The 23,535-nt window shown below is 39.8% G+C and overlaps 1 protein-coding gene across 1 annotated transcript; it reads left to right on the forward strand.

The window, feature by feature from the left end:
• The first annotated feature begins 11,773 nt into the window (after positions 1–11,773).
• TMEM200A (transmembrane protein 200A) lies at positions 11,774–21,097 on the forward strand. Its single transcript, XM_032216446.1, has 2 exons — positions 11,774–11,887; positions 17,147–21,097. Exon 2 carries the CDS (start codon positions 17,163–17,165, stop codon positions 18,639–18,641), a length of 1,479 nt encoding a protein of 492 aa, XP_032072337.1. The 5' UTR covers positions 11,774–11,887; positions 17,147–17,162; the 3' UTR covers positions 18,642–21,097.
• Positions 21,098–23,535: the final 2,438 nt, after the last annotated feature.

The raw sequence follows: 23,535 nt of genomic DNA on the forward strand, positions 1-23,535 counted from the left end.
GTTAATGTTTATAATAAAAAGGGTTAATTTTACAGCTGGGCAATTAGCTTTAAATCAGGGTACCCTAGGGGCATTTTCTACTCACCTATGGTAACCAGGCAACCCCTTAATGACAAGTCTGCATTGAGGGCAAACAGGAACACTTTCAAAAGAGTTTCAGAAGCATCTGTATGGCTGCTTTAGGAATGAAATGTTCATAGTGATGTAAGGATGGGTAGCGGCTATCAATTAGCAACCTTCTGCCATTTTAAATTGGTCTGCCTCTATAGCATACTTTCTGTACTCTCCCTGCTATCACAGCTGCCCGGTTGTTGGCGATTTTTGAAACCATAGTTCATGTAATGTGAAAGAGCACCTAGTTATTTATTTTGATCTTGTTCACACACTGATTCTTTTATTATTTTCGCTACCCAATGTTCTCTACTTAAGAGTAGAGTATGTTGAAAAAAATCACGTTTGCTGAAATTTAAGGGACCAGAATTACTGCTTCTTTACAGTTTGTTTAGTTAGCATTTATTTTTAGGGATGTATTCAGTGCAGAACACAAAGGCCAGTGGAAAGATTAATGATTATATTTTGTTGCTGTGCATCTTCCTCTAAGCAAAAATTGTCTGCCTATGTCCAGAGCCTAGCCTACAGCAAAATAGACACTGTCTTGTTTAATGAAAGATTGTGCAAGACTTGACATTCTTGAGAAGCAGAGAGAAAAGGTAAAAAACCGTGAATATGGAGAAAATGATTCCTCAGGGAGCGCAATGGGTGCTAAAAAAATAACAATGTTGTGAGTATTAGAGATAAGTAAGAACAATATTATATTTTCATTTATGATGTAGTACTCAGTTTAGAACACTTAACTCCACCAAACCAACTAAACTTTTTTGTAGGACTATAAGAACTTCAGAAGTTATCAAACTTCCATAAAAGCCTTGTTTACAGAATACAGGATAACAGGATGGGAAGGGACCTTGGAAATCTTGAAGTCTTCTAGTTCAACCCTCCAGCCCAAGCAGGAAAACATATATCATTATGGACAAATATCTATCCAATCTTTTCTTAAAAACCTCCAGTGATGGAGTTTCCACAACTTCTGGAGTCAAGTCATCCCACTGATTAATTGTTCTCACTGTCAGGAAATTTCTCCTTAGTCCTAAGTTGGATTTTTCTTTGATAAGTTTCAGATAAGATAAGAGCATTACTTTATAATAATTTATAACAGGTAGGTTTCTACTATTTATTTCAGTTGAATTCCATCTAGTCTGCAAGAATTTATATGTTCAAAAACTGCTTGGAGCTTCATTATTCATGATAGTAAAACCATTCAAATTCATCCATTTTGTTTTATTTGTTTTGTCAGTTTTTATCAATTTATTCAGTTTTTTTACAAACTATAATGGACCAATGTTATAAAATCCAAATAATCCAGGAATGCTGTTTATCCCATATATGTGCCCATATCTTAACCCTGGCTCCTTTGCATTATATTGAATCATCAAAGCTTTTTAGAAGTGTGTCACTGAGCAATTTCATTGATTGGTTTTGATGGGAGATGGGTATCATGTATATTTTTGTCTTGTTCTGAATGGCTTTTAGGTGCTACCTGTTTTAAAATATATAATATAAAATAGTATAAATATGTTATGGTCAGAGATGGGTTCCGGCAGGCACTACTACTGGTTTGTTTGTGAGCACGCTTTGCGCGCATGCACAGTGCAATTAAAATTGAACTGAACAAGATGGTGCCGCCCAGGGAACATGTTTGGCAGGGCTAGGTCACCAGCGACCCAGACCTCCAAATCGCTACCATTTCGGCTGAACTGGTAGGAACTCACCACTGGTTATGGTTCTTTAAAATATTGTTCTCATTTATCCTTAAGACATTCTTATGTCCTAGTGATCAGTTGTGATGAATTAATATCTGTCAAGAGAAATGGCCATGACCATAAATAAATTTATCCCTACCTTATTAGATGGGAGTGAGTTGTAGGTATATCAGGAGAAATATACAAGTAAATTGAATGGAGTGTGCAGGAGGCATTTAAATGTACCAAAGGTGCTTTTTCAAGAGGCAACCAAATTTTCTGGTTTTTCTTTGAAGACATTTCACCTCTCATTTCACTTCTTCAGCTCTGACCTGAGGAAGCTTCTTAGATGAGAAGCGAAACATCTTCAAAGAAAAACAAGAAGCAAGTTAGCAATAGCAGTTAGACTTATATACCGCTTCATAGGGCTTTCAGCCCTCTCTAAGCGGTTTACAGAGTCAGCATATTGCCCCCAACAACAATCCAGGTCCTCATTTTACCCACCTCGGAAGGATGGAAGGCTGAGTCAATCCTGAGCCAGTGAGATTTGAACAGCCGAACTGCAGAACTGCAGTCAGCTGAAGTAGCCTGCAGTGCTGCATTTAACCACTGCACCACCTCGGCTCCTTTTGCCTCTTGAAAAAGCACCTTTGGGACAACCATGACCTGGATGACTGAGAATCTCCGGACGTTAAAGAAGTGTAAGACCAAAAGAGAAGGGTTTGGTTTTTTTTTTTTTTTTAAAGGCTGTGAAATGCATGTGAATTAAACAGAAAAGTAATAACCAGTGTAAAAGAAGCATCTTCAACTGGCTTGGTCATACAGAGAGGGAATGAATGAGTATTGAGTTGCAAAACAAATGCATCCCCTCATTTAGTAACCACAATCCATTCCAAAATGGTTGTTAAATGAAATGATTATTAAGCAAACACATGCAAGAGAGACAGAGACAGACGGACGGATCGTTGGTTGTTGCCATTGTTAAGTGCAGAAATTTGGATGCTAAGTGCTTGCATATGATTTTTTAAATTGCCATTGCATTTGTGAACAGTTGCTAAACAAGTTGGCTGCTAAATGGAAAGTGGCACTGTGTAAAGGCAGAATGAATCAGCCAAGAATAGGAAGAGCAAAAAAGGTTGCAATTCAATGAGTTGATGAGATTCCCAAAAGAGATACGTGAGAAGTTTAAAAGGACAAATGACAATTCATGAAGTAGTCTGGATATGGTGGAAATAAGGATGCTTTGCAAAGACAGAGAAGTATGGAGGGACATAATAAATGGTGTTGATGTAAAGTATATTTCTCTCTCTCTCTCTCTTTCTTATCTCATGTATTTAATTTCTCTGGCTTATTCTCTGTGCTTTGCATATCATTGCTTACTCCAAAAGGGAACAAACAAGAGGGGTTCTTGGCACAAACTGGTATTGCCATCTCTGTAAACAAGATGAAAATTGTTATTTGACAACTGTTGCAGAAAAGCAGTGCAGCTGCACATATGAATTTGTTTTATCTGTTATTAAAATCTTTATTGTGGCACACGTTTCGTAAGAAAAAATTAGGCTCCATATTTGGTGTGCTATTCTTCTCCCCACCAGAGCAGATGTTCAGACAGAAGATATGGCCTTTACCAAGGCAGTGTATTTCATGCCAAACTATTTGCAGATGCGCTCAATTTAAATTCATCCTTGCATAAAGAGATGAATAAATATTCAGAAGGTTGATTGGGGTACATGCTATGCTGCCATGTTACAGTAGAGTTTCACCATCCCTCCTGCCCTGCTGACAACTTTTCTTGAAAATGTAGAGATCATCAAAATTAATAACACAAATAGATCTGATTTATACATGGCAAACATTAACCTTTGCCTGGTAGAAAATGCATCAGTCGGCTGACAGTTTTAAAGCATTAAATGTTCCATAATACTCCAGCAAGGGCCTGTGGTTACAAGACTTATTAAAAGATCTGCCATATTATTTCAGCTGTTGTTTCTGTTTATATCAGGGGTGGGGTGCTGGGAGTTTACACAGGTTTGGGCAATCCTCTAGCTAGGATTCTGCCCAGTTTGGAGAACCCCCAAATGCTACCCCTGGCTGGCCATGCCCAACCTGCCTCACCCACCCTGCCCCTCCCAGGAGTCTCTACGATGCCTGTTCATCAAGCCAGGTAAGCACAGTGGAAGCTCAGGGTGAGGTAGGGGTGTTTCCAGAAGTCCATAAATGGGCCTGTTTCCGGTCTCCAGAGCCCGGGGGAAGCAGTTTCCACCCTCCCAGAGGCTCGAGGAAAGCCTTCTGAGCCTGGGCAGGGCGAAAAACACATACATCCCTGCCATAGTGCAGGAGGCTGACTAGGCTACATCCATCATGCCACGCCTACCCAGCAACGGGGCAGCAAACCCATTGTTGAAATTTTTGAAGTCCACCCCTGGTTTATATAATTATGTTTTACTAGTTTTAAGCTCCCAAAATCTAGACAACCACTAGATTGCAGCGAAGAAACAAGAAAACAGCTACCTTTCTGTCACCTTCTGGCCATGCTCTAGTCTAGATTCTTTCCATTGAATAGTAAAATGAAGCTTCATTTTACCCCTTTTTTATTATTTATTTATTGAAGTTATATGCAGCTCTTCTTGCAGTTTGAGGCAACTCTTCTTTGTACATTAGATATACTTGTTACATATTAGAGAACTTGTGGGTGGAAGGTGCAGAGAGATATTTATAATAGTTCTGCTCATATCGTGTGCCAAAAAAGACAAGAATAGCGTAGTATGTATCTATAAAAAAGATCTACCTAGACCACACATGTCAAGTAATTTATTCAGAGCAGGAGTTTGGAAAAGGCTGTTCAAAAGCTTCTAAAAATGGGTACTATCTCAGACTTGTGGTAGGCAAATAGCTGCCCAGTGATAATGCAACTACATGTTTCAAGACTTAACAGTGTCATCATCGAGACAGTCACAGAGCAAAATCTTTTTCAAAGTACTTGCTTTTCCTCAGGCTATCTTGTCCTTACATAAAATAGCATAAGTTTACATTTTCAGATTATTCTTACTACAAGCTTCTGAACTGATAACACTTCTGAAGCTGCTAATTTCACAGTGTGCAACTTTTAAAGTCCGCCCACATTCAAATATTGCTACAGAACCATTCAGTTTATGCAGTTGTAGAAGTGGAGGAATGAGTTCCTTATAATGCAATATTTTTCAAATCTTAAGAAGTATGGATTTCATCTCCCAAAATTCCAGAGCCAGCATTGTTCCCAAAATTCTGGGAGTTGAAGTCCACACATCTTAAAAGTTGCCAAGGTCGAGAAACACTGTTCTAATGTCTCAATTGGCTTCGATTAAATCAACCCTGCAACCTTAAAGTAATAATAGAACAGAACAGAAAGTTGCATTCTATCTCTGCATTTCTTGATAAAATTTTCCACTCTTTTATTTCTAGTATATTTATTTTTCTTTGGAAAATACAGTATAATACTGAATAATACTAAAATACTGGAGTTACTAGGACAATAGGTTCTATGAGGATGTTTTAAGTAAAAAAATTGGATATAATTTAACGCATAGATGGGGAGTGCAGGGTTTATGTATAATCCTTTCAATATCCAGTTCAATATGCTTTACTTTGGAACTCTTGATGGAGAAAGAAGGTTTAAGGGCTGAAAGGATCTATTTTTCTGCCTTTTGAGAAGAGTTTCACTTATTTGCAGGGAAGGAAGATTAAAGAGATGCGAAAGTGCATGCCTGCTTCAGTGCTTCTCACTTAGAACTCTTCAAGAGCAAAAAGCAGTAGAGGAATCTATTCAAAGCAGCCAACAGGAAAGCTTTTCTCCTGCCTGGTTACATTTCCAGAAACAGGACTTGCCTATTCAGACAGCACAGGCAGTATAGTTTAACATCTATAGTATCAGCAAAAGCATGCCTAATTTGGCTATAACATTTTTCTTATGAGCATTGCTTGCCAATATCAATTCGCAACTTTGAAGTCAGTCAAAATCACCACTGTAAACATAACTTACGTTATTGAAAATACTGCCTCGGAAAATTGCTTTGAAAATGAAAAAGCAACAGAACATCTTATTGTTCTTTGAAGAAATATAGATTTTTTTTGATGGGGAGGAATTGTTTATTTGATGCATATTACAGTTTTGGACATTTGAAAATGAATCTGTGACCTGATAGTGTGCAGAGTAAGAGACAATTGGTATTTCACAATGTTGTTTCAATGTTTCCTCCCTGAACAGAAATAAATTTGGCTTGAGCCTTTTCCTAGTGGTTTGTGAAAACCAACCGAGATAAGTGCACAACAGGACTTACTTACAAATAAAATTAGTTGTGCAGTTCTGTGCTATGAAATTTTTACTTGAAGAAAATCCTACTCATTTCAACTTGCATGCAGCCTTAATTTTTAACATTATTATACTTAGATCCATTTTAAACCATGATTTCAAATCTGCTGATTTATTTCTGGTTGCATGCCTTGAAGTTTATAGACATAAAAGGGTGGATTCTGTAAGCCTCATACTCTTCTCTGAGGGGAAGTTTAAGTGGTGAATTTAAAGAACAGATTATAAACAGATTATGAAGCCCCAGGATTTCATAAAATATCAAAAAAGTTTGGAAACTCTCCTAGATACCTTAGAGGGGATGGTTCTTTTTGAATATTAGCTTTTAATTTGTTGTATATAATAGGAAAGAGGAAAAATTGTTTAGTCTAGTGGTTAAGGGAGGCTAGAAAGTGGGAGGCCATGAGTTCTAGTCCTACCTTGGCCATAAAAATCAGCTGTGTGACCTTGAGCCAGTCATTCTCTCTCAACTCAAGCCATATCACAAGGTTGTTGTTGATGTTGTTGTTGTTGTTGATGATGATGATGATGATGATGATAATGATGTAGGAAAAAATAGGAGAAGGAAGGTATATTGGATATGTTTGCTGCCTTGAGTTATTTGTATAAATAATGAGGCAGGATATAAATAAATAAATTATATATGTGTGTGCACACACAGAGAAGCCTGCCTAGAAAGTAATTAGGTTAATTTTATTTATTTTTATGATATTTAATACATGAAATTAAATTAATTTTAGTTCATTGTCTAAGCCTTATCATCTGCCAAAAGTAAGGTGACCAGATTTTCAGATTGGTAAAGAGGGACACCATTGACCGGGGGGGGGGGGGGGGGGGGCTTGATTAAAAAATTTATTTTTTGTGAAAAGGTCACCCCAGGACACTGAAACCAGCATAAATACGAATCTGTTGCCAAACAAAATTTTGATCACGTGACCATGAGGATGCTGCAACGGTCACTAAGTGTGAGAAATGGTCGCAACGGTCGCTAAGTGTGAAAAATGGTCATCAGTCACTTTTTTCAATGCCATTGTAACTTTGGTCACTAAGTGTTTTCCCCCTCCTCGAGACTCCTCACTTCTTCCTTCATTCCTCTTGCTTATCTACCTTCACCTTATCTGTCTTCTGCTCTTTCCCTCTCTTCCTTCCTTTCTCCTTCCATCCTCTCTTCTTTCCTCACTCACTCCCTTCCTCCTTTTCTCTTCCTTCCTCCTTCCATTCTTTCAGCTTCATTTCTTTTGCCTATCTACCTTCTCTGTCTTTCTGCTCTTTCCCTGACTTCCCCTTTCCTCCCTCCCTCCATCCCTTCTTTCCTTTCTAGTTCCATCTTTTCTTCTTTCCTGTCTCCCTCCCTTTTTCTTTTTTCCTTCCTTCCTCCTTCCTCTTGCCTATCGACTTCAGCCTCTTTGTCTTTCTGCTCTTTCCCTCTCTTCCCCTTTTCTTCCTACCTCCTTCCCTCTTTTCTCCCTCCCTTCTTTTTCTTCCTTTCTTCTTCCATCTTCCTCCTTCTCCTTCCATTATTTCTCCTTCCATCCATCTTTTCTCCTTCCATCTTCTCCCCCCTCCCTTCTTCTTTTCCTTCCCCCCTCCCTCCTTCCTTCCTCTCCTTCCCTTTCTCACACACAGGAAGGGGAGGGGGGCTTTCTAGTCACTTTCACAGCATAATTTATTTATCTAACTTTAAAAAAACAGTGTGCAAATCAAACAAGATTTTCGTAACCTGCGAAGCACCAAGTTATTATCTTCTGTTGTTGTTACAAATTCGCAGCTACTCCATTCTTTCCGATAGGGAACTGCATTTACCAAGATGCCTCAGGTCCTCAAAGCGCTGAACGCGGTTTTGCAATTGACTCCAGCAAGGCCTGGTAGCCGCCGGCTGGGGTGGCTGTCAGGGCGCTGCGGCAGCAGCCCCAGAAGCGAGTGGAAGTTCTCTGTGTGACTGAAACGGACGCCGCGGCAGGAGAGCGAGGCGGCGGCGTGCCGTTTCACCTCACACAGAGAACTTCCACTCGGTCCCGGGGCTTCTGCCAGGTGGCGGCAGCCCCGGAAGCGAGTGGAAGTTCTCTGCGTGACTGAAACGGATGCCGTGGCAGGAGAGCCGCAGGGGAGGGCAGCGGGCCGCGACCATGCCTCGCAGACTCGCAGTGTGATTGCTGGGAACCACGCAGCACAGGTGCCGCCACGCTGGCAGAAGCTCCGTGAGTCCGTGACCGAGTGGAAGTTGTTTGTGCGAGCGGCGGCAGCTGTTTCACTCGCGCAGAGAACTTCCACTTGGTCACGGAGCATCTGCCGCCCATGGCGGCGCAGCACAGGGGCTGGCTGTGATGCGAGGAGGTGAAATGAACTCCGCAAAGGGGTAGAAGGAGGAGAGGAGGGCTGTCTCCTCCCCCCAGCACCTCCCGATTCCCACCGGTACCAATCCATAACATGATTACTCACCAGTGAGTAAGCGCAGCTGCAACCCCAAAAGATGAAATGAAATGGAGACTCGCGCAGGCGTGCTCAGCTAAGCGGAGTCCTGCCAATCAGTGAGCTGGTTGGGATGGAAAATTTTCAGCATGCGGCGTGCTGGAAATTTTCCATCCCAGCCAGCTCACTGATTGGCTGGAGTCCAGGCCAGGCTGGGCTGGCTTAAATTTGTAGGATAGAACGGAATGATGAGCCAGCCCAGCGAGCTAGCAGCTGATGGGCGGGGGAGCGAGGGAGCTGCGAGCGCCAAAAAAAGCGTGTTTTTTTAAGAACCGTGCGGGACGCGGGAAAATTTATGAAAAGGCGTGCCTGTCCCGCCAAATGCGGGACGTCTGGTCATCCTAGCCAAAAGAGGTTCCCAGCACAACTCAAAAGAATTTAGATTAGAAATAGATCATTTGAATCACAAAAGTCATCTGTAGCTCTTCAAGGGCTTCTTTGTAGCCTGGGAGTTAGCGTTCCCTGTTCCCTTGCCACTCTTGCCAATCTCCAGATAGTTTATGTGAGTATGCATTCCCTGATATCTGGTTTGGCATTCATTTGCAGGCCTCAAAGTTGAAATAACTTCTGCTTATGGAATAAAGCAGGATCCTTATGGAGGGATTTATTGAAGTGAAATTTTCTCCTGGATTTTCCTTGATGCTGTAATCATTTGAGCCTTCTTGATCTGTTGAAAATGAAACTGTCAAACTGTAGCTTTCAAACTTAAGAGTAAAACCTTTCAATGGCTACTTGTAATACATCTTGGAAGACTTAAGGGCCACATGAGTAACGGGGGAGCAGGATTGCTGGTTTTTTCTTAGCGTTTTCTGGAGAGTGTTTTAAGCCTATATTAAAGCTTACACTATACGTTTTGCATGCTTCACATCTCGGATAGCAAAGGAGACCCTTGGAAAAGTATAGGCAGTCTTATAAGAGTTCATTTAGTGACCGTTGAAAGTTACAACGGCACTGAAAAAAGTGACCTAGCCATTTTTCATGCTTAATGGCCCTTGCAGTATCCCCATGGTTATGTGATCAAAATTGGGATACTTGGCAATTGGCATGTATTTATTAGAGTTGGGGTTGTCCTGGGCTCGTATTATGGTCCTCTTTTGCAACCTTCCAAACAGCAAAGTCAATGCTTTGCTTCAAACCTTAAAAATTATCAGCTTTCATGGTACATAGTACAGCTTTCATGGTAAAATTATTCTGAGAATAATAAAAACAAAAATAGGAATTGTATGTGACATGTTCAATTCTTTAAAAAAGGAATATAAATATGTAATTCATATGTAATTATGGCACTCTTGCAGGTTTCAGTTTACATTTCTACATTTTTCCATTCTACCTTTTTGCCTCCCTGAACATTGGTATTTTCTAATAGTTGGAACCATACACAATTTTTTTCCAATTTACAAGTGTGTCACATTATAAATCCATAATTTGGCAGTCCTCACATTCAGAATGAAATGATTGTCCAAAGCATCTGTAAGATATTACATTGGGAAGGCTGAAATCTCTATCTCTATCTAGCGTACAGGATTCATGCAGTAGGGTATTAACATTAAGTACCGTATGTTTCCTCCATTCAAATGTTGAGCCAGTGATGGCAAGTTTATTATACAGTACATGATAGATCTATGGGATTAACAATTAAGGTTGAAGGAAGATACTAAAAGACAGGTGAAGCACTGAACAGTGAAAATGATGAGTTTTAATTATGCAGACTGCTCATTCAATGGGATTTAGTGAATAATAATAGAATTAGAAGAGGAATAGATAATGATTGCTAAGGTACATGGTATCATTTGATTTTGATAATCACACATAACACATAGTTTCCTTGGTCTAGATCTGACATAAACCTACCATCTAAAAGTATTTTCATTGCTCTAAGGGTATGTCTATCTATCAAAGGCAAATGATTTATTTGCCTTTGTAAATGTGTTATTTATTTTTATACATTTTATTAGAAGTTTTTAAAAGAAGATTTAAAAAATAACCAAAACTAATGCAAAATAAGAAATAAAAGAGAAAGGAAGAAAAGATGCAAAAAAGACAAGATAAAAAGAAGTAGAAAAGCTTTCTGATTTCCTTTGTAGCAAATGTAAGTATGATTACAAAAAAAATTCTTCCTCTGTGGTTACAAAAAAGCTCTATCTTTTTCTATTATTTATGTCTCCCTTTTTCTTTAATCAAAGAAGTCAATTTAGCCATCTCTGCACGTCCCATCATCTGCATCATCCATTCCTCCATTTTGGGCAGTACTGGACCTTTCCACTTTTGAGCAGTGAGATTTAATAATCTCACTGCAATTATCATATATATATATATAATGAAGTTCCATGACTTTTCTTCCAGCTGTTTATTCATCAGTTTCAAAAGAAAATTCTCTGGTTTCAATTGTCATCAGTCTTAGCAAATCTGTTACGTAGAAGGAGAAAGGAAAGGGGAAAAATATTGAGATGGGAAGGGTTAAAGAGCAGCCAAATAGAAAATTTATGATTAGAAATACATTTGACCTTTAATTTCATTTATACTGCTGTAATAATATTCACATCCATATTCCTAAAAGGCTTGGTATTCTACACTCTGCATATCTTTTGGCACTGGTGTTCCTGCTTGGGAAGAGAACAATTATAGTTGCCTTTAAGCTACTGTATTGTGTTATTCTCTTTGCCTCTTTGCTTCTCCTCATCTGATTTGCTGTGAATGCTGTACCTCTTGAAACTTGAAATGCTTCTTAGAATAAGAAAAATGTAATTATGCTCTAAGCAAATTAAAAGGCAGGTGGGTCTTAAGGAATATTCTTCTGCTAATCTTATTTAAGGAAGATAAATGTGGTGTTCTGATTCCTCTAACTAGTTTATTTCAATTTTAATGGATTTAATGGATAGTTTATAAAGGCATGATGGATGAAAAAGTGTTCTCAGCCTTTGTGTACTAATTCCTACCCCCACTTCCCTTTTTAATTTATTGTGATTTTTATCGCGGTAAAAGCATATTTATTAGATTGGAATGTGGAAATCAGGATTGAGGGGGAAAAGATTTATCTCAAAATAGAAAGAAGTGTCATGATTTAAGGAGCTTAGGGCAATCCACGGGAGACGGGAGAGCTTGTGCTTCATACAAATGGTTGTCCTTTTGTTTTTTGTGTATGTTCCATTTACAGATAACTGCTGGATAGTGATGAGCGATAGTCTATAGGCAACAAGATGCGATTGCCACCACAGATGGTTCTGAAGAGAAATGATGTTTGAAAGGACAGTCTTTTAATAGTTCCTGTGTGGGGGTAAGTACATCAAGAATGAGGATGGCAGGAGTTAGGAGGTAGAAAAAGAACAACAATGGCTTGTGTGATTTCAATAGGGTAATATTGTACATACCTCCATTGAAAAAGAGAAGGTGTCACAAGTCAAGCTTATATGGTTTGATCTCCTTGAATATATTTTCTATCAGCCCTAACAGTAGAGTGTCACCAGCAATTGGCTATCATCAGCAGCAACCATGGGAAGTGCTTCTAAGCAGAATGTTCAGCTCAAGGTTGCTCATTTGTATCATCTGTCAACCAATTACAGGTGCCCAAGCCTTTTAGTTATCCAATACTTTAGCTAGCAAGGAATGATTATTTTTTTCAGGACAGGCATTCATATTAAAGTTCCTTATTATGACAATACTTGTACTGAGCATACACATAGTCAAACATTTCTTGCTTTCTCAACCTGTTCTTAAAGTATTGTTGAAGGATTATTATAGTATATTTGCAGTTTTTACTCTTTGTGAGCACCTTCAAGTCAGTGTTACTCTAGGCAACTGCCTGGACTAGACCCTTCAATGAGCAATTGGCCCGAATTCACACGGTGGTTTGTGCTCAAAGAGTGAATACAACTCATCGTCTCCCTGTTTCACTCTAAAATTAAAATTATCAAAACAAAAGAAAATGAGGAGAAATAGCTAATATTTATATACATGGGACATAAAATATATTAGAATAATTCTGGGCAGTTGACTGTGCTGGCTGGGCATAAGGGAAATATAGAGCCACAACTTCTCCTGACTGTGTGATGCAGAGAAAAGAGAGGGTAAAATAATATTACACAGTTTTTCAATGCAAATGTGTTTTCCTACAGAGAAAATAGTTTCCTTGAGATTTGTTTATCCTGAGATTCATTCAGTTCAGTTAGATACAAGAAAGAGGGAGGATGATGATGAGAAAGTTGTTTCTTTTCAGGAACATCTTTCTGCTAATGAATTTTGGCAACCAAGCCATCGTTTCCTTTTCATCTTATTCAGCTATGGGAATAAGAATTTCTTTGTTTGGCATCGATAAATTGGAGTTATAGCAATAGCAATAGCAGTAGACTTATATACCGCTTCATAGGCCTTTCAGGCCTCTCTAAGCGGTTTACAGAGAGTCAGCATATTGCCCCCAACAATCTGGGTCCTCATTTTACCCACCTCGGAAGGATGGAAGGCTGAGTCAACCCTGAGCCGGTGAGATTTGAACCGCTGACCTGCTGATCTAGCAGTAGCCTGCAGTGCTGCATTTAACCACTGCACCACCTTGGCTCTGGTCACAAATAATGTGATCTCATTGGATTGAAAAGAGATGGATGCCCTCATGCAGAGTGTCAAGGCTGGCCTATAAAAGTTGGTCTCCAATAAACCAAGTATGATCCTCCCCCAGTCTTAGCATAGATGTGAAATAAGACTAGCATTGTAATAAAAGGTAAAGGTTGCAATCGCACATATGTGCTAGTTGTTCCCAACTCTAGGGGTAGGTGCTCATCTCCATTTCAAAATCAAAGAACCAGTGCTGTCTGAAGATATCTCTGTGGTCATGTGGCCAGCCAAAGGCGCATGGAATACTGTTACCTTCTCAACAAGGTGGTCCCTATTTTTTTACTTGCATTTTTACTTGCTTTCAAACTGTTAGGTTGGCAGAAGCTGGGACAAGTAACGGGAGTTCACCCTGTTACATGGCACAAGGGATTCGAACCGCTGAACTGCTGACCTTTCTGATCGACAAGCTCAGCATTTTAGCCACTGAGCAACCAAGCCACCACATCTTTTATCATTGTAATAGCTTTCCTCAAATTACTATCCTCCAGTTAAATTTCACCATCTCTTTCCTTTCTTCCTTCTTTCCTTCCTTCATATCACTACACAATACAAAGAACAGTAGATTATGGCATCATAGCATTCTTTCTTCTTTTTTTTGTTGCATTTCACTGACCACACTACCCAATGCAGGATCCTCATACAATCCTGGACAAATGGCTATCCAGTCTTTCCTTCCCTAGATGGAACATCTATGACTTTAGGAGGCAAGTTGTTCCATTGCTTAGCAGCTTCCACGGACAGGAAATTCCTTCTTATTTCAAATTTGAATCTCTTACTGTAGAGCTTCCATCTATCAGTTGCTTTGTAAAACAAATCCATACTATTTCTCCTGTGACACCTCGTCATGTATTACAAAACTGATATCACATCTCCCTTTAGTCTTGTCTTTTTTAGGCTAAACATTTCAGGATTTAATCTATGCATTCCTTGCATCCCTTGGCCTGGATACTTTGGGATCAAGGCCTACTTATAGGTTGCATTTGCAGAATTATGGTCTGAGTCTTTAGATTTTCCCTGTATTGTAATCACTGAACTGATACCATATAAATTTAACCTATGCCAAGGCTTCCTGTGTCTTTGGTATGTATACATGGTGTTATTCCTTGCTGGCTGGTTGAAGACAGAGCAAATTCATAATCTACTTTGAATAACAATTAGAAATATTTCATCCAGTAATTCAATGCTTGATTAGCATGAGGTTTTGTCATAGAATAATTCGGTCGGAGATGCACATTAATGTTTTTGGGTCTATGTTTTGGCATGAAGGTGAAGTAATCCAGATGACCATGAAATGGCAGCAAAGACCTAGAAAAATCTTAACTCTTTGCTCCCATCTATTGGCCATCAAGGGTTCTGCAGATTAGATGTGGGAACGGCTTGGCCAAAGAAAGGACACAGCATGTGTCTTCACAGCTTAGGGAGAGTGTGTCAGGTTACTGATCTGTCTAACCCAGTGCTATAAACACTGGCTGGTGGCATCTCCCTCTGATTTGAGACAGGATTTTCCACTCTCATCTGGAGCTGCCAAGTCTTCTCCATGTAAAGTGTGTGGTCTGTCAGGAAAGTTTTTGCCTTTTCAAAGAGTCCTGATGTATAGTGACACACCTAAAGTGTGAATTAGCCTGAATCCATGGAGTGCTAGGATTATTTGTGTGACCCTTAGATCTGTTTTTAGTCTCAGTAAATCTGTAGTGGATATGCCACGTTCTGATTCTGTGCCCCTGCTGTGAGGCTGGCCGACAGTAGTATACCTACCTCTTCTTCTTGTGCTACTGCTGTCATAGCAACCTGCTGTACCACCAGGCCTACCAAAAGGCCTGTAGTCTCTGTGTTGGTGTTCTCTTGTTGCTAAGCAACTGCACTGCTTGCTCCAGGCAGCCTTAGCATTTTCTTAAAAGTCCTTTCAGCCGCAACCTGCTATTCACTTCATAGAACCCAGCCCACCTTATGAATTCATAGATCTGCTGCTCTTTGTACTTCATATAATAAATGTCTGTGCAAAGAGATAAGAGTTTCAAGTTTTGGAAAAGTTGTTTCAGCATAGAAATCTTTTCCCAAACATGCCAATTGCTCACTGTCTTTTTTCTACTTTTACATTCCCTTGCAAATTGGGTTGTTCCGATTTTCATTTTTCACTCTCTTCAGTATAAATCATTGAAGCATGCTTTCATTTCAGTCTATTATATCAGTCCCGTGCCATCTAACATGCTTATAGCTTCAGTGGCTAAATCTTCCTTGCTTTTTAAAAGGATAAAGTTTGGGTTTGGTGTAATTTAAAATGGTTAGTTTCTCACTACTCATTTTATCACAATGAAATTTTTTTACAAAGAACCCAGATAACTTCATATTCTTCATATTCATATTCTGTTTTTTGCTTCCTTCAGTCTTGGTCAGTATTGCTCTTAAACCTCATGCAACATCAAGTTATCCAACATGAATTTCTGAAATTTCCAAGTAGCCCTTTAATTAGAGATATCTTGTTGCTTTTTTCTTTAAAGCAGCTTCTGCTTCTTGATTCTCATTCTTAATTGGATTAATTAACCATTGTTTACTGAACTGACTTGGCAGTCCTAGATCAATTCTTAAGTTTCTGTTCCTTGCTGGGCGAGAAGGATAGGCTTAAATTGTTTGTGCAAATAATCCCTGAAGAGAAAAGAACATTCATTGATCTTGTTATTATACCTATGCAGTCTCATCTCGTATGAAATAGAGACTTCCTAGTGGTTTTCCAATGCTCATAAAAACTTATTTCCTACCTTTAAATAGCACAATGCCTAGATTCATGAAATCCACCATGCAAAGGGTATTGTAAAATACAAACTGAAAGGTTAAAAAATGATTTTGTTCTAAAAAAATTATTGGGATGCCTCAAAGGCAATCTTGAACCTAGATGCCACTTTTTCTATCTCAGGCATTGATGAAGTCACAGTTTCAACTATTGGCTAGGTAAATCAGGAACTTGTAGGAAGCAATGCCTGCACTATATGATCCTGCAGTTAATGACTTGAGTATTTTAATGACTTGGATCTTATGAAATAACCAAGAAATAGTATTACAACTCTTTTCCAGACTGGCATCTAAGGTCCATATTCTTCTTTGTTACTGATTTTGTTAGATAAGAAATTTTACTATTGACCTGGCATTTAATTTATTAAGGACATTCTTGTTGCTTCTTTGCTCTGCTGGATGTCCGTGTACAGCAGTGTTTCTCAACCTTGGTGACTTAAAGTCCTGTGGAATTCAACTCCCAGAATTCCCCAGCCGCTGGGGGATTCTGGGAGTTGAGGTCCACAGAACTTAAAGTCGCCAAAGTTGAGAAACACTGGTGTACAGGTAGTCCTTGACTTATAACAGTTCACTTAGCGACTGTTCAAAGTTACAATGAGTCTGAAAAGGTGACCTATGACTATTTTTCACACTTATGTCCATGGTCACATAATTTACATTTGGATGCTTGACAAGTGGCTCACATTTATGATGGTTGCGGTGTCATGTGATCTCTTTTTGTGACCTTCTGGCCAGCAAAGTCAATGGGAAAACCAGATTCACTTAACAACTGTGCAACCCTGCAACAATTGCAGTGAATCACTTAACAAATATGGCAAGAAAAGTTGTAAAATGAGGCAAAACTCACTTAACACATTTCTCACTTAACAACATAAATTTTGGGTTCAATTGTGGTGGTAAGTTGAGGGCTACCTGTATTGATTTACAACTAAAATATTTTTTTATAATTACATAGGGCAGTTCCGTGATATATTCAGCATACATTATGTGAAACACTCAGTCTTCATATTATGAAGAGTTCTGAATGTGCTAAATTACATGTTAGAGTTACACAGTTTTGAAGGATTAGAAGTACTGAATGCTTTATATTTAGTGCCTGTTGTAACTTTTTGAAGTCTTTTGTTTTTGCTTTCAATTTCAGATCAAAATAGAAAATTATGATAGCTACTGGGGGAGTCATAACAGGACTGGCTGCCTTAAAAAGGCAAGATTCTTCCAGGTCCCAACACCATCTCAATCGTGCAACATCACCAGCTCCTGAGGAGCAGAAACCAGTCAAGCGTCGACCAAGGACAGATGTGGTTGTAGTCCAAGGCAAAATCCGGCTATATTCCCCATCAGGATTCTTCCTTGTCCTGGGAGTGCTGATTTCTTTCCTGGGAATTGCTATGGCTATTCTTGGTTACTGGCCCCCAAAAGACTCATTCCTAGAGCCTGAAGACAGCTTGTCACTAAACGAGACTCGGTTAATAGGAAAAGGAGATGGGTTTATTATGCGCTTCCTTGAGCAGCATTTACATTCCGACAAAATGAAGATGCTGGGGCCTTTCACTATGGGGATTGGAATATTTATTTTTATTTGTGCAAATGCCATGCTCCATGAAAACCGGGACAAGGAGACAAAAATTATACACATGAGGGACATCTATTCCACTGTAATTGACATCCATGCTTTGAGAATCAGCGAGCAAAAGCAGCTGAACGGTGCCTACACCGGCTTAGCAGGAGAGAATGAAATCAAGCATGGTGGAAGCTCTTGTGCATCACGGCTGGCTGCAAATACAATTGCTCCTTTCTCAGGCTTTGCAAGCAACTTCCACATGGTTAGCAATGATGAAGAGGATGAATTTGCTGGAAATGAGACCAAGAAATCAATCCCAAATCTTATGTCACCTTTGCTGATGGAACACTCTGGTTCAGTCTTTGGCCTTTACCCTCACTCTGGGAAAGCCAGGGATGAAAGAAGCAGCAGCTCTCTGAAGTGTGAAACAAAATCGATTGTGTCATCTTCCATTAATGCTTTCACATTACCCGTAATCAAACTGAATAACTGTGTTATTGATGAGCCAAGTATTGACAACATCACTGAGGATTCATCAAGGAGTAGAGACAGACCTAGAAATTTGTCCATGGATTCTTTAGCTCTGCCATTAATGAATACCAGCGATAGCTACAAATCTGCCAGTGCTTTGTTACCACGCAACAATTTATATGGAGACTCTTCCTTCAGTCAGTTCAAATCTTCAATGACTCTCGGAGCCAGCACCGGACAGCTCTTATCACCTGGTGCAGCCAGAAAACAGTTTGGGTCCAACACCTCTTTGCATCTCTTGTCTGCACATTCAAAGTCCCTAGACTTGGACAGAGGTCCTTCTACTCTCACTGTCCAAGTTGAACAAAGAAAACATCCAAGCTGGCCACGACTGGACCGGAGTAACAGCAAAGGTTATATGAAACTAGAAAACAAGGAAGATCCTATGGACAGACTTCTCGTACCACCAGCTACAGCAAAGAAGGACTTTACTAATAAGGAAAAACTGTTGATGATTTCCAGATCTCACAATAATTTGAGTTTTGAGCATGATGAATTTTTGAGTAACAATTTAAAGCGTGGCACTTCAGAAACAAGATTTTGATGGTCAGATGACAATGGTTAATATATTTGACAGTATTTATTTTATAAAATAAACATTTAAAACCCTCCCTTTCATTCCTTTTCAGCACAATCTTGTTTTTATTGAATATTTCTCTCTGATTAAGATTGATTTGTGTTTGCTAATATTACTTTATTTCATCACCACAATGCCAAATGTTTAATGTTAAGTGGCTTGTTCATGAAAATATGGCCCTGACATAATGTTATTTGGTTAGTGATTGCATTAGGTGGTAATTGTATGGTGGATTAAGAAATGATAATGTCTTAATTTACAGCTACTATGCCACTTACCATTGTTCAGCATATTTGAGTGCTTTCTAGTCATTTCTTCTTTGTTTCTACATAAGGATGTTTTTTTTTTTCATAGTTAAAGGTACAGTTGTAGCTGAATAAATAAGTTTCAGTGTTCAGAATCATCAGAGACTGCAAGTTTAAGAATGATGTTTTTGGCTCATGATGGAAATGGATGTAAAGAGTGCAGTACCAAAGTCATATTTGGTATCATTTGTAGAATCAACAAAGGTAATCTCAGACAAATTTCTGGATTTTTTGTTTTGCCCTCTCTTCTGTATCTAAATCTGCATCTGTTACCAGAGAAAATTGTCATTTGCCTCAGTTGCTGCTGTTCAAAAAACAAAAGTCTACATCTAGCCTGAACATGGAGAATTGCATAATGGATTTGAATTTAAGCCAATATGTTACAAGCAGAAGACCCAAAACTATGGCCTGAAATAATGGAGAATGCTAAACTATCACCTACTTTCATTTATTAGTTTGCATCATATATATATAGGACATAAAACTAGATCTTTTGTTATTCATTACCCAGAATTGGGTGGAAGGAGATTGAAACAATTTTATCATTCTCTTCCCAAAATTATTTCTGATGCAGTTTAACACAAAGGTATTCTTTATTTGGCAGTTTATCAAGGAGCAATATCTGTTGTTCTGGTAAAAATGACCAACAGAGAGGTGTTCACACGTTTTTTTTATCACTTCCTACTTATCATTACTTCCTGCTGCATCTCTCTTTCCACCCCACCTATGCACCATTAGTCAGTTTACTGAAGACATGCAGATTTAGCTCAGATCCACAAGTTGGTTGGAGATTATAGGAGTTCATCATCACGAGGGCCATATATTGCTTAAACACCAGAGAATGGAATTTTACATTTTAAAAGTGTTTACAGAGCTTGTCCTTTTGGAATATAGAAGCAATGTTTAAAGTAATATAGGACTCACACTTAACCCTCATACATATCCTTACAGTTATTTGAGAGAGGTCCTTGATGCCCTCTGACCTTGGTTGCCCTGATGATGTTATCTATTTAGGTAGTGAAACGTCTGCAAGAAAACAATCAAGCTCAGCGAGTGCCCATTTCAAACTTGAGCTACAGATATTCTCCTTTATCGTTATAATTATTTACCTAAAAAATTTTTAGGCTTCATGTGTTGAGAAGTGTATACTCGGTCTAAAATTGTCCAGTTCCTTGCTTTTCATGATTTCTAGTGGAAGATTTCATCAGTGTTCAGATTTTTTAAAAAATAATTTCAATTTTTACAAGTTGAATACAATTGCCTCACTCCAAAATTAAGTTTGTTATTGTAATTTCAAAGTAGCTAAAAAAGAATCTCAACTGATTCCTGTGACTGATTCAATCTATTACTTATATAATGCAGGCACCCTACACGTGTTCCTAGAAACAACGCGAAGGCAGTGAATTCAGATGAAATTTTTAAATAACAGAATCAGTGTCCTGCTGCCCAGTGTAATTTTTCTGAACATGAAAAAGAAAGTTGTCATGCCTTCTACCATTCATTATGAAGCTCCTGTAGACCATGTTTCTTTATTGTAACACAACTAATTGCAGTGATAAATCAGATTGTAAAATGCCACAAAGACAGCAATACTGAGTGACACTGAAAATTATTGTTAAATTAATAAGGTGAATGTTCATTAGAAATACATTCATATGCCTCTCTGAGAAGCCTTCCACAATTTGGTCCTCCAGGTGTTTTTCCAGCCAGCAAATTAAAGTCCATGCTGTCTTTAGAAGCCCAAGATTATATGACATCAAGTTAAAGCTACCCTGAAGCCTATTTTTGCTTAATAGGCAGAAATCCATCCTTGTTTGTGGTTTTGCCTACAAGATCACAGTATTAATTGGTTAAAAGATGTTGGACGTAATATAAATAACTCAGGAACTGATCTAGCTTCTCCCAAAATAGTTATATATCAAAATGTTGTACTTTAATTGATGATGAATGATATTTTTTTCTATGATTGTCCAGCTCTGTATTCTAATAATAAACTCTCTGTGTGACAAAAGCATTACTTGCCCAGTGAATTGAGGCATAGTGTTAACTTATTAGAATTTTAAGCCTAAATATTGTAACAGAGTTGACTCAATATTTTGCTATGAAGCTTTTAATAACTTTCTGGTCAGTGTTCTTATTACATTTACTATTTTTTTTAAATAAAAGCAAAACATATAACACTGCATGTATGGTAAATGTGTGTTTCCTTAATATTCAGTAGTTCTGCTGTTATATTAATAGAGGGAAAAGACTGGCTCATTTTTCTCACTTTGATATATGCTCTTGTTGCTTATTCTGTCCCTGTGATTTTGTACTAATAGTGGAAAATTTATTCCTAAAGATAATTCTATCAAGGCAGGGTATCCTGTTTCCTTACAGCATATTCCTCAACTTGATCCATTCTTTTGATGTGTCCAGTTCTAATTCAATGAGCTAGAAGTTTTTCTGCAATCTGATACCTTCTGACAATGTTGGATTATATCTCTGAGAATTCCCAAGAAGAAAAACGCATGGATCAGAAGATGTTCTTTATAATGCATATTCTATCCTTTTCTTTATTTTACTACGCTGAAATCCCTTTTTATTGGGCTGGAGTCGGGACAATTAAATGAAATTAAGCATTTACCAACAGGATGCCCTTCCTGATGCCTACATGGAGTTCACAGCAGATATTTTCTCTTTGCGCCCTGATACACAAACATCTATCGCTGCTGAGAATTAAACTCTTAACCTTCTGAATAGGAGGCATCTCTTCACCACTAGGGGGCCGCACCACCCAGATGCATATTTCTACCCTAGAAATAGGAATAGGGTACTTAAAACTTAAAAGGTAAGAACAGTTAAAACTAGTTAATATTTGAATGGAAAACCAAAGGCAAGACTATAGGCTAGTCTCAGAAGTTGAAAAATCTGCTGAAAGGATATTCCAAGTATAAAATTCTACATCCGACAAAGTAAAGACCAATAAGTAGTTCAAAAAGAAAGTTCAGAGAAGAGCAACTAAAATGATCAAAGGCCTGGAGACTAAAGGATATGAATGCAGGATTTTGACTTGGCTAGTCTAAAGAAAAGAATTAGGAGGGACATGATAGCAATATTCCAGTGGCTGTCACAAAGAAGAGGGGGTCAAATTATTCTACAAAGCACCAGAGGGCAGGCAAGAAACTGGTCGGAAACTAACCCAAGAGAAGCAACCCTGAATTAAGAAGAGACTACCTAACAGGACAATTAACCAGTGGAACATCTTGCCTTCAGAAATCATGGGTGCTCAATTACTGGAGATTTTGAAGAAGAAACTAGACAGCCACTTATCTGAAATGGTATAGGTTCTCCTGCTTGAGCAGGAGGCTGGACTAGAAGACCTCAAAGGTCCCTTCCAGCTTTGTTCTATTCTTAGGGTGACCAGATGTCCCACATCTGGCGGGACAGGCAAGACTTCATCATTTTTCCCGCGTCCCGCCCGGTTCTCAAAAAACCCCGCTTTATTTTGGGGCTTGCTGGCTCCCCCGCCCATCAGCTGCCGCTAGCTCGCTCGTTAGTTCCCCCATCTATTTCTAAAAATCTAAGCCAGCCCAGCCTGCCGCTCACTGATTGGCCTGGACTCCAGCCAATCAGTGAGCTGGCTGGGATGGAAAACGTGGCGTGCTTAAAGTTTTCCATCCCAGCCAGCTCACTGATTGGCTGGAGTCCACTTAGCACGCTGCATGAGTCGCAGGAGTCTCCATTTCATTTCGCCTTCACGGCCGTTTGCTTTGTTTTGCTGCTTCACTGGTGAGTAAACCGGGAATTAGTAACCTGCGCGGGGTTAGTGAAACAGCTGCTGCCGCCCTCCTCCCCTTCCCTGTGTGCGAGAAAGGCGCCTGCTCGCCAAGCGCCGTCATGCTGGTTCCTTCATGCCCCTCCCACCCCTCTGCCTCCTCAGACCTCCACGCAAGAGCGGCGGAGCAAACGAGCGGCCACGGCCGTCGTTTCAAACGAGGCTCCGCTCGCTGCTCATCCCGCTCCGAGCTGGGAAAGCGGCGCTTTGGCAGGGCTTCCGCAGTGCCCCCAAGGACCGTCGCGCGAGGTCGTCGGTGGCGGTGGCGGTGGCTGCTGCCTCTGCTGAGGGCCTTTAGTAACCTGCATGGGGTTAGTGAAACAGCCGCCGCCGCCCTCCTCCCCTTCCCTGTGTGCGAGAAAGGCGCCCGCTTGCCAGCCCGCGCCAGCCCACTCACCCTTGGGCTCTGGGGGCAGCACCTTCCCAGCTCCGCCGCTGCCACGCTGCTTCCTTCGCGCCCTGCGGAGTTTTCCCTGTGTCTGCCAGGTTGCGCCTGTCCTGTGTGCGAGAAACTCCGCAGGGCGCGAAGGAAGGCGCTGCTCTTCTCCGCCCTCCGCGTGGTGTTGAGCCTTTTTTTCACCGTCAGCGGGGGATCGCCGGAGATGCCCACCGGCAGATGGTGAGCGGGGCACCTCCGAGGCGGGAGGGGAAACTAGTCCGGGTGCAGAAGTAGGGAAGGGAGGGAGCGCAGCGCTAATGGAGGATGCTCTTTCTCCGTCGCGATCTCCTCTTTTTATCT

Source organism: Thamnophis elegans, chromosome 4 (genome assembly GCF_009769535.1).
Source record: "Thamnophis elegans isolate rThaEle1 chromosome 4, rThaEle1.pri, whole genome shotgun sequence".
Taxonomy (NCBI): domain Eukaryota; kingdom Metazoa; phylum Chordata; class Lepidosauria; order Squamata; family Colubridae; genus Thamnophis; species Thamnophis elegans.

What these genes read in the sequence shown, in the direction of transcription:
- TMEM200A (XM_032216446.1), top strand. Translation starts at nt 17,163, where the DNA reads ATGATAGCTACTGGGGGAGTCATAACAGGACTGGCTGCCTTAAAAAGG.